Source organism: Triticum aestivum, chromosome 7A, assembly GCF_018294505.1.
Source record: "Triticum aestivum cultivar Chinese Spring chromosome 7A, IWGSC CS RefSeq v2.1, whole genome shotgun sequence".
NCBI lineage: Eukaryota > Viridiplantae > Streptophyta > Magnoliopsida > Poales > Poaceae > Triticum > Triticum aestivum.
In genome coordinates, this window is record NC_057812.1 from 123,249,591 (window position 1) to 123,261,578 (window position 11,988).

General features: G+C 46.1%; 1 protein-coding gene across 1 annotated transcript; it reads left to right on the forward strand.

Moving 5' to 3' along the window:
* Positions 1 to 3,914: 3,914 nt before the first annotated feature.
* Positions 3,915 to 6,613, forward strand: LOC123151456 (putative F-box/FBD/LRR-repeat protein At5g62970). The gene is made up of 4 exons (XM_044571162.1): positions 3,915 to 4,196; positions 4,722 to 5,688; positions 5,778 to 5,927; positions 6,025 to 6,613. The coding sequence occupies exons 2-4, from the start codon at positions 4,729 to 4,731 to the stop codon at positions 6,328 to 6,330; spliced, it is 1,416 nt and encodes a 471-aa protein (XP_044427097.1). The 5' UTR covers positions 3,915 to 4,196; positions 4,722 to 4,728; the 3' UTR covers positions 6,331 to 6,613.
* The last annotated feature ends 5,375 nt before the right edge of the window (positions 6,614 to 11,988 follow it).

Genomic DNA, 11,988 nt, shown 5'->3' on the forward strand with positions numbered 1-11,988 from the left:
GTCGAGAGTAAAGATCGATATATTGGACGACTATATTTGGACATCGGAAAGGTTCCGAGTGATTCGGGTATTTTTCGGAGTACCGGAGAGTTACGGGAATACGTATTGGGCCTTATTGGGCCATACGGGAAAGAAGAAAAAGGGCCTCAAGAGTGGCCGCACCCCTCCCCTTGGTCTGGTCCGAATTGGAGTAGGGAAGGGGGGCGCCTCCTTCCTTCCTTCTCCTTTTCCCTTCCTCTTTTCCTATTCCATATGGGAGGTGGAATCCTACTAGGACTAGGGAGTCCTAGTAGGACTCCACACTTGGCGCGCCCCCTCCTAGGGCCGGCCTCCTTCTCCCTTGCTCCTTTATATACGGGGGCAAGGGGGAACCTTTAGAGAAACAAGTTGATCCACGTGATCATATTCTTAGCCGTGTGCGGTGCCCCCTTCCACCATAGTCCTCGATAATATTGTAGTAGTGCTTAGGCGAAGCCCTGCGACGGTAGTACATCAAGATTGTCACCACGCCGTCGTGCTGACGGAACTCTTCCCCGACACTTTGATGGATCAGAGTCCAGGGATCGTCATCGAGTTGAACGTGTGCTAGAACTCAGAGGTGCCGTAGTTTCAGTGCTTGATCGGTCGAGCCGTGGAGACGTACGACTACATCAACCAAGTTTACGCTTCCGTTGTCGATCTACAAGGGTACGTAGATCACACTCTCCCCCTCTCGTTGCTATGCATCACCATGATCTTGCGTGTGCGTAGGAAATTTTTTGAAATTACTATGTTCCCCAACAAGTAGAAGCTATAAATGTGATGAAATGGGATAACCTTTTGTTGTGTAGTGTACTTGTATTTCGGCCTTCCAGGTTCATTTGCTTGATATAATTGTACTTACCCTGGCTTCATTTTCATGTAGAATTAAAATGGACAACGATCTAACTTGCACAAGAAAAAGACACATGGGTTCCTATGAATCCTGCCAAGGAAAAGTCTTTAAGAAAACCAGAGCAAATGTTCTATTTACAGACCTTCCTCAGGATATGCTATCTATGGTTCTATCAAAGTTGCCACTAAAGGATGCTGTAAGGAGTGGCATTCTATCAAGTAAATGGAAAGATAGGTGGATGTTATGCCCCAAATTAAGATTTGATGTTCTCACAGTATCCAAGAATGTGTTTTACGAACAACAATACACTCAAAAATTCATTAAGACTGTGAATGCAGTTATGCAACAACATCAGGGCATGGTTGTTGAAGAGCTCATGATCAAATTTGAGTTTGACTGCAGGATACAAGATCATATCAATTCATGGGTTGCTTTTGCTGTATCATCGCAGACGAAGAGCCTTGCCCTTGATATAGCACCAACCGATTACTTTGGTCGTACTGATCAGTACAGATTTCCGCTCGAGCTTTTAGACAACGGAAGCATATTTCAGCTTCGTCATCTAAAACTTAGCTTTGCATCATTTGAACTGCCCCCTCAATTCAGCGGTTTTCCAAATCTAAGAACACTTGACTTGTACTTGTTACGTGTCAGTCGGAAGGATCTTCAAGATATGCTGTCAAATTGCATTAATCTTGAGTGGTTCAGTATGTTTAGATGCCACCTGAATGATGAGCTGACAGTAGCTTGTCCATTGTAAAAGTTATTATACTTCCGTGTTGTGCACTGCAGGATAACAAAGATAGTACTCAATGCAGCAAAACTCAAAACTTTCATTTTCTATGGGCGTTTGTATCCTATTGACCTTGGGGATGCTCCAAACTTGAAACAAGCATTTCTTGATTTCTATACCCCAGTGACTCTTGAACATGCTTTAACTATACTTCCCAAAGTGCTTCCAAGTGTTCAGGATCTGACATTGCGTGCTTCTTTTGAACTCAAGGTTTGCTGTCTCACACTTCACTTTAATATGCAAGTTGTTTTTCTGGTCTCTCTCTCTCTCTCTCTCTCTCTCTCTCTCTCTCTTTCTCTCTCTCTCTCTCTCTCTCTCTCTCACAATGACTATTTATAGTATCTACTTTTCAGATGCCCTTGTTGATGGAGACCTCTTACAAGTTTTCCTACTTAAAATGTTTAGATTTGTGGTTGATTTTAGATGACAAAGAAGTTGACAATATTCTGTCTTTGGCCTCACTTTTGAGGGCTGCTCCTTTCGTTGAAACGTTAGGGATGAATGTGAGTATAGTACTCCTATCTCCTACAACGACCTTCACTTTGCTAAAAATTGATTGACTCGTTAACCATGAATTATGCCTATGCTTACCATGTTTTCTTCCTCAAACTTTTGCAGTTTCGTGTTTTTGGTGTCCCACATCATGTCTCAGAGCCTATTAAAAGCATTACCAGGTGTCCACATAATCATCTGAAGAACCTGCATATTACAGGATTTTCTGGAACAACAACACAACTTGAATTTCTAGTGCATGTTGTTGAAAGTGCCCATGCCCTGGAGATTTTGACGATTAATGGACCTGACATAGCTCGCCATGATGATAAATGGCTAATAAGATTCCGTTCCCTAGTTCGAGAATTGGAGAGAAAATATCTTCATGAAATAATTTCACCAAATGTGAAGCTCTCCATTTTCTCCCGGAATTATAAAATGCTGGAAGGACAGAAACACATGAGTTTTCTAGAAGAAATCGACGCCGCCATAATATATTATGCAACTCATCAATGAGGAGGCCAAGATTTGTGTCACCGCGGGGCCGAAACACTGGAGTCTTCCTTTGGTTTACAGGAATTTGGTAGGAATTATGTTGGAAAATATCCCTTGAATCTCTTTGATTTGTAGGAATTATTTCATATTCCTATGAAGGATAGGAAACAATTCTTCACATTTCGAAGGAAAAAATATTAGTCTAGTTCAGTTGAAAAATTCTCATCCTATACATCAGATAGCATCTCTCTTCCTATAGAAATTGAAATATGTGTCATCTCACTTCCTATAATTTTCATACTTATGATATTCCTATCCTATGAGTCAAAGAAGTCCAGAGTTATTTCATGGCGCGGGAATAACAACTTTGTTGTATTCCAAACTGTTGTTGTAATGCACCTTCTTTTCGAGCATTAATCTTGTAAACTCTCTTCTTAATCAATGGACGAGACAAATCTTTTGCCTCCGTTAAAAAAAACCTGAACATGTGTGTATGTACTCCCTCCGATCCTTTTTACTCTGCATATTAGATTTTTGTCAAGTCAAACTTTGCAAAGTTTGATCAAATTTATGTTAAAAAATACCGACATTTACAATATCAAATATATATATATATACTATGAAACTACATTTCATAATGAATCTAACAATATTGATTTGGTGTTATGAATGTTGGTACTTTTTCCTATAAATTTGATCAAATTAGAAATAGTTTGCCTTGGGACAAAACTTATATACGAACTAAAAAGGACAGGAGAGAGTAACTTTTTGGTTGTAAATTATGTCCAACGATTCGTCCTCAATGCCTTTTCTTCTTTCCATCGTCGAGTGTGTTTGCAAAATATTATGTTGTATTTGTAGAGCTCTGACAAGAAGCGTGGATGCTTGAAACCTGGGAGATAAACACTCTATGATAGCGAGCAGAAGCACAATCCAAATCGAAGGAAATGTAAATCAAGGACACAAGTTGACTACTATATCATTAGTTAATGTGTACACATAGGATAAGAAAGAACTGGTGTCACGCTGGATGAGAAAGGCACTGCTGGCTACTGTGTCATCCGCCATGGGCACGGGCTAGCGTATCATTGTCTCACACAAAAAGTATTACTTACAAATTTATCAAGAAATGAAATGAAAAAACAGTTATAACAGTAAAATAGGTTTCTATTCATCTTGTCGGTGCTAATCAAGACTGAAGTGTACTGCTCAAGGGTGAAAAAATCTCCTAAATTCTCTTCAGATTCTCCAGTTAAAAAAGGAAGAGCAGTCCACCCTTTCGTCCTCCCTTCTCCGACTCGTCTCGCAGTCGCAGTCCCTTGTCCTGACCGACCTCCAGTGGGGATCGGATCGGACCCAACGAGGCTCTGAAATACCACCCTCCGTAACCTAGAGCTGCCTCCGTGCCGTAGGCTAGCGTAGCGCCACCGCGGACGCCTCAACCCCAGCCCCCAAACTCATCTGCCGCGTCGCCGCCCATCGCCGTTCCGTTCAGCCGTCGCGCCGCTGCTGTCTCAACAGCGCCCCCAATCTTTGCCAGTGGTAAGTTTTCTTGTCACCCAGTGATGCGCTAACTGTCAGCCCCCACTGAATCCCACGAATTTCAGTCTTAGTGTGCCGGTGCCATCTAGATCCGCCCTGCACCCTCTCGCCCCCACAAACACCCAAACCCATCCTCTGATCTATCCCCGAAATCATAGTTAATGTGGTAAAATTTAACAAAAGTGACCTTTCGTTTTATAGTTCTGCTAGAAATAGAGCTCGTTTATTTGTTTGTCAAGGAAAAGTTTACAACTTCCACTAAAAAAACACAACTTTATGGACCGACTGTTCTATCTGGTTATGAGGGATATTAGAAACTAGAGATGGTATTGAATACAGCAACACTCTGTTATGCAGTTCACATGTTCGTTTTATAGTTTTGCTAGAAATAGAGCTGGTGTTTTTATCTGGCATGAGGGATAGTAGAATACAATAACACTCTGTTCTGCAGTTCACATGTGTTCTGGCCTTCCATGTTCGTTTCCTCGATCTGTTCATACTTAACCTGGCATCATTTGTGTGCAGAATCAAAATGGGCAGCGATCTAACACACACGAGAAAAAGAATGAGGCGTTACTACCACGGACCAGTCATTAAGAAAACGAGAGCAAAGGTTCAGTTTGCAGACCTTCCCGATGATCTGCTGTCTACGATTCTATCAAAATTGCCACTGAAGGAAGCTGCAAGAACCGTCATTCTGTCAAGTAAATGGAACGACGTGTGGAGAGTTTGCCCCAAACTGAGATTTGATGGCTTCACAGTGTGCAGTGACAGCGTGTTTGGGGGAGAACAGTACACTCAGAAATTCATTGACAATGTTAATGCAGTCATGCAGAAGCATCAGTGCATGGTCGTTGAAGAGCTCGTGATCAAATTTGGGTTTGACAAGAGGGTACTGGATCATATCAACATGTGGGTTGCTTTTGCTGTTTCATCGCGGACGGAGAGCCTTGCCCTTGATTTAGGACCAGTCGACATCCAAGGTCGTATTGATCAGTACAGATTTCCGGTCGAGCTTTTAGACAACAGAAGCATATCCCGGCTTCGTCATCTTCAACTTAGCGTTGCATCATTTGAACTACCCCTTCAATTCAGCGGTTTCCCGAATCTGAGAGCACTTGACTTGCACTTGGTAAATGTCACTCGGAAGGATCTTCAAGACATGCTGTCAAATTGCATTAATCTTGAGTGGTTCAGTATGGTTAGATGCCATTTGAATGATGAACTGATAGTAGCTCGTCCATTGTCAAACCTGATATACCTGCGTGTTGCACACTGCAAGATAACCAAGATAGTACTCCATGCGGTGGAACTCAAAACTTTCTTGTTCTATGGACGTCTGTATCCAATCGACCTTGGGCATACACCCAAACTGAAGCACACATTTCTTGATATTTATTCCCTGTTAACTGTTGAGCATGCTTTGACTGTGCTTCCCAAAGTGCTTCCAAGTGTTCAAGATCTGACATTGCATGCTCATTTTACTCTTAAGGTCTGTTGTCTCACATTTCTATTAATATCTACATTGTTTTATCACATTTCTCTGTCTCCTATTTTGACCATTTACTATCTATTTTTCAGATGCCTTTGTTGATGGAAAATCCGTGCAAGTTTTACCAGTTGAAATATTTACATTTGAACCTGTCAATTGGTCATAAAGAAGCTGCCAACATTCTATCTTTTGCCTCTTTTCTGAGGGCTGCTCCTTCTGTTGAAAAGTTAGAAATGCATGTGAGTATACTCCTATCTCTTAGACTTCACTTGATCGATTAGCGAACCATGAATTGTGCCTCTGCTTGATCATGTTTCCTCTGCCACGCTTTTGCAGTTTAGTGTTTTGGCCATCCCACATCGTGTCTCGGAGCCTATCAAGAGCCTTCCACGGTGTCCACATAGTTATCTGAAGAACCTGCATATTACAGGATTTTCGGGAACAACAGGACAACTTGAATTTCTAGTGCACGTTGTTGAAAATGCCCCTGCTCTGAAGATATTGACGATTAAAGGAGCTGACTCGATTGGTCGTGATCTCAATCATGAAGGGAAAAGAAAATTTTCTTTTAAGTTTCGGGAATTGGAGAGGAAATACCTTCATGGGATAATTTCACCAAATGTGGACCTCCGTATTATTTAAGTGTGCCAGACATCTAGCTGCTCTTGTACACGCAACGGGCTGCTGTTCCATTTGCCCATTCCACTTAAAATGTTCAGATTTGTGGTTGATTTTAGATCATAAAGAAGCTGGCAACATTCTGTTATTGGTTTCTTTTCTGAATGCTGCTCCTTCTGTTAAGAAATTAGTTCTGAATCCTCATCATTCTGTTTTTTTTTTGAGAATGCATGTAAATATATTTGTTCTGAATCCTCGTCTTGATTATGATTGAGACTATCAGAATTGAGAAGGTGTTGGACTGTTATCTCTTAGTGGCTCAACTAGAACCCTGAAAGCAATTTCAATCTCCATATCCAGTTGATTGCTTGAGCTTAAATGCAAAATATTGCGTTCTGATGGTAAGTTTGCACACAAAGACAAGTATGCGAATCCTGAACTACGAGTGAGCATAATGAACAGAAATTTCCAACAAAAATTTCAGAGTAAAAAAAGCAATAATTTCTACTCTGCAGTTCACAAGCTAACCAAGAAAAATCAATCTTGTGGGAGCCAAGAGCAATGTAAAAGGCTCTGGAGCTGCTCCAGACGCTCACTACAATTGACTATTTCCCCCATTAACCAGGTGGCTTGATCCAGTTTGCTGGATAGAACCTCCGGGTTGTCAACGCGAAGCTGACTTTTGAGAAGAACTTCACTGATTGCGATTGCATCAGCCAGTGTCGTATCAACCGAAACGCCCACGGGAATCGCCTTGTTGTCGGAGGCGGCGGTGACCGCCCAGAGCGCGTCCTCGCGCGTGCTGACGATTGGCACATAAGGTGAGGAGGCCGCGGGCGCCGGCGGCGGAGGCGGAGGCGGCGAGGTTGGTGGCGGCGGCGTCGGCTCACGCCTGGACAGCGGAAGTGGAGGATGCTGTCCAAGACCGAGCTCGGCACGCATTTGGCGCAAGAAATCGGCGGCGTTCTTCATCTCGTTGGCGTTATCGGGGGACTCGCCGGGGCCTCGGGCGAGACCAACCGGGCCACGGTCCTGGAGCGCGGCGAAGTCGCCGACTTCTTGGAGCGCGCCGAAGGCGGAGGGAGAACTTGGGTTCGGTCGCCGTTTTCTCGGCCCATGGGCCATTTCGAAATCTATTCTATTTAGGCTCGTAGAAAAAGTTTGTAATTTCCTCACTCACTCAATAAATAAATAAATAAATAAGAGAGCTTATTTCTTGTTAGTTTCTTAAGGGAACGCGAAAGCTTTATTGCTCAATAACGTTCATGCGGATACAAGTCGAGTCCGGAGGCCCCAGAAAACCAAATATGCCTACCCTCACCAAGGGAGGAAGACAATTTCGCTAAAGCATGCACGTCCCTATTGAACTCTCTCCGCTCATGGTCAAAGATGACCAACAAAAACATGTCCTTCCCGCTATCAATTTCCTTCAAGATCGAACCATAGCCAGTGAGTTTGTTACACCACTGCAAAATTTTATTTTATTTTAAAACAAAGGCTCAAGGGAAGCCCGACTTTGAATTAACAAAGCCATCAACCGGCCAGGATTACACAAGGCCACCAAGCAAGAGCGACCGAAAGATACAAATGAGCTGACAGAGCAGTTTACAACGCAACGCACACTACTGCACACATAGAAATACACATGAAAGACCTGCAAGTAATGTCGAAGCCCGCTGCACATCGGCACCACGAGTAAGGGAGCAGAGTAGCGTCAAGGATCAGCCAAAGGCTTGCAAGAAGCTGCGCGCAGCCGGATCGTGGTATTGGGATCACGAAACCTGTCTTCCAACGCCGAAGAAGACCCCAATCCTCTCGCCTAGGCTCGAAGGCGCCGCACCATCGGGTCGTTGGGCGCTCACCCGAGAGCAAGAGCAGGTGCCGGTCGAAACCCAGAGCAGGCATAGCTCACAATCCTCACCACGCCGAAGGCACACCAGTAGCTGCACTGCCATCTGCCCGGGGCCACCGAGAGCAGAAGGAAAACCATTGGGAGGATTGTTGAACAAACAAGCTGCAAAGACCCAAGGAGCTTGGGAAGCCTCTGCTTGGACTCACAGCCGACGAGCGCTCTTCTACCTCGGCACCACTCACCCGGAGAACCAGACAAACCCAAGGCGGCGCCTCCAAGGAGGGAACGACGTGCAGGACCCGCCACCGCCCAACCCGAGATGAGTTTTGGGCTTTCACCCGGGATCTGGGACGGGGATGGATACAGGAGACCTCAGCGGTGCCTCGAAGGAGAAAAGGCGATGCGCGCATGCGCCCTCACCATCGTGGTCAGAGATCCGACCAAGGGTTTCCCCCGGACTCGAGATATGCCGCCGACACCCCGCCAGCATCGGAACTGGCAGCAGAAGCTGCAGATTGGACACAACCGGAGGGGAGGAGTGAGCAGAGGAGGAGGAGCAGCTCGACCTTCATATCTGGAGCGGAAGAAGACCGCGCCACGACCACCACCCGCCGGATCCGCGCCGCCCGAGCAGCCGAGGACGCCGGCCGTCACATCCCGCGCACGCCGCCTATCGCAGAGGCTGCGCCGCCTCGCCGTCCGGGCCCGCCACCCCGGTGACCGGGGTCCTTCGCGCGGGAACGGAGCGACGAGAGGCCTCGCCGCCACCTTCATCGGCAACCGCCGGGGCTTGCCAGGCGTCCCTCAGGTGGCGGCGAGGGGAGGAGATGTAGGGAGGGGTGGCGGCGGCGGGGGGAAACCCTACTCGCCCCCGGGTCGCCCGCTGGGGACGAGCCGCGGGGGGGGGGGGGGGGAGGACCTTGTGTAGCTTTGTACTCACCATGAGATAATCAAACACCTCCTTTTGCACTGCAAAATCTTGATTACTCCTAGGCACTCAAATGTGACCAGATTGGTTGCCGGAGCCATTTCTTCACATATAGCTTTCTTACTTTATGGAATTTGTTTGAGATGGGATATTTGATGGGTTTGAAATTGCGACACCAATTATGCTTGAAAATAGCTCGTGCATCATATTATTGGCATATGGTAAACCTAGATTATTAATATTCTTGGATTGTCGTAACTAATTTTATCGGGTTCTCGTATTAGAGCATGTCTAACAGAGCCCTCAAAAACTCAACCTTCAAAACCAGTTTGAGGGCTGAGAAAATGTCATTTTGAAGGCCAAAAATCCCTGGTTCTGTTTTGAGGGTTGGTTTGAGGGCACTGATCTGCGCCCCGGCCTTCAAACCTTCAAAACAGGACAGCAACATAAATCACTCTCAAATTTGCAAATGATCATGATCACATACATGAAACAAACTTACAAATCATCATCATCACATAGTAAATCCCATGGACATCATAGCAAAACATACGTGCAAATGATCATCATCACATAGTCATCGGAGACATCATTTGCAAAACATAAAACGTACGAATAACTTCAAGCACCGGTGAAGTTGTCCACACCTCCATCGCCTCCACCACTCATCGGAGACTCATCTCGGAGAGTAGACGACGCACCACCACCAGCACCACGCAATAGCCTCTTCCTGTCCGTGATGTTCTCCTTGTACTCCTTCCACCACGCCAATTGCTCTTCATCCATGTCCTTTCTAGACATCATCATGTGCTCCTTCTCCTCGGCCATGAGCTCCTTCCATGCTTTTGCTTCCTTGAGCTTGATCATCCTCTCCTCCATGTCGGCCTTTCACTTGGCATCTTCTCGCCTTGCTTCCAATTGTGCAAGTTTCATCTCTTTCTTTCTCTCGATGATAATAAGCTTTGTCTCCAATGCCTTCATTGTCAATGTCTCCTTTGACTTGATCATTTGATCAATCTTTTCCCTCAAGCTTGATGGTTCCGCTTCCATCTTCATCCTTTCTTTTCCCTTCTTGGTTCCGTCGGGCTTGTCATGGTTTCTTCCTTCTTCATCACTATCATCCATTTTGAGCATATCCGATTTCTTTGGTGCACTCTCTTGATCCCTCGGTTTCCATTTGTCAAGATGTTGGAGCAATGCCCAACAATGCTTGAATGGGAAGGATTTTCCCTTGGAACCGGCCATGTCCTCGTACCTCAAGTCGGCATATTTCTCCTAAAACATATCATCATTGGAAGCATATCAAAATCACAACCAAGCATAACCAACAAGAAAATAAAGCATGAACCAACAAGTAATAAGCATGATATTTGTACTCACATAATCACTCTCAACGCAGCCACTTGGGGGTTGATCCCTCACTTGATCCATAGCCGCACTCCAATGAGCACAAGCGGGTTTCATCAAATCCCACCGGCCTTGAAGCGATCTGTAAGAACGAGCTCTCAATGTGGCAGTCTTGGGTTTAAGCTTGCAATACCTGTCCTCAATGTGTTGCCAATAACGTTTCCTGGTTTGATCGGTGCCGGTGACCGCATCCAACCCCACATGCGACCAAGCCTTGACCAAGAGGACATCTTCAACCTCCGTGTAGTTCGCCATGCGAATTGGCCTTCGAGCACCACCTGCCGCTTCAAACACTTCCTCTCCGATCTCGGTGACATCTTCATCTTCTTCCTCCTCCTCACCCGCCTCCTCCTCCTCACCCGCCGGCTCCTCAACATGGAAGTCAAAGGAAGCAAGTGGAGGAGACCCAATTTTCACCTCCGCGTCGTCTAGCAAGGCCCTATATGACACGGTTGGTGCGGACATTTCATCGAACACGTCGGTCGCGGTTGGCGGTGTTGGAGCGCCGTGCTCGGCAATGGCGGTGGCTGTGCTGCGGTATGCTCTGCCCCCAATTTGCGGTTTGCAAGCTGCTTCTCCTTGCTTTTGAGAGCAGCCGCAGTGGAGGTTGCCGGCTTGGTGGGCTTCGCCGCCTTCCCCGCCGGTTTCGCCGTCTTCGCCGCGGGGGCGGGCACCGGCGGCTTGCTTGGCACGACGTGGGTGCCCGCCCGCCTCCGTTTTTTGCCGATGTGGGTGGCCTCCACCGTACAAGACGTCGCGCCTTTTGAGTCCAAAGCCTGCGAGACAAGCTGATTTGCTTTGTAGCTCAGCCGTTCACGTTCCTCCTTGACTTTGCTGCAAACACGGCTTGACTCTGAACGTGGCTGGGTCGACCGTTGACACACACGGCCACGGGAGCACGTAACAAGCAGCTGGTACTTTCGAAACCATGTTGGATGGTCAGAGGAACAGTGACATCCTCATCCCACGAGGCTTCAAATCCTGGTGTTCGCATTATTTTTGAATTTATTACAGAATTTTCGGCGATGCACTTTTAGTTGGAGGAGACATTTCCATTGACGACGAGACGCCTACGGTGACTTGTAAATCTTAAGATGATATGTCGGTTCGGTCTCTCAAAGGTGTTCATAGGGATAGGGTGTGCATGTGTGCGTTCATAGGGGTGAGCGTATGCGCGTATGTATGAGCGCTTGCGGCAGTACTGATGTTCAAAATAAAAAAACAACGGGTACTTTATTTTTTATTACTAATCATATTTATTAATTATTCATCAAGGTATGACAAAATGAACATAAGAATCAACCCGAAGCCTCTTTCTAGACAAACAAAGTCGTTACACCTATACTATAAAGATGTACTCTTTCTAGGAACCACTCCATAGATCTTGGTAGACTCATCTGTCGTCGACGGCGCCACCAACCTGCGCGCGTCGATCAATCCGCGTCCAACTCTGAGACTCCACTGCTCCACACCGTCGAGACCTACCGTTTTCAAT

What these genes read in the sequence shown, in the direction of transcription:
- LOC123151456 (XM_044571162.1), top strand. Translation starts at nt 4,729, where the DNA reads ATGGGCAGCGATCTAACACACACGAGAAAAAGAATGAGGCGTTACTAC. An exon ending in ATGCTCATTTTACTCTTAAG is followed by an intron (nt 5,689 to 5,777) that starts GTCTGTTGTCTC and finishes TCTATTTTTCAG; the next exon opens with ATGCCTTTGTTGATGGAAAA. An exon ending in TTGAAAAGTTAGAAATGCAT is followed by an intron (nt 5,928 to 6,024) that starts GTGAGTATACTC and finishes ACGCTTTTGCAG; the next exon opens with TTTAGTGTTTTGGCCATCCC.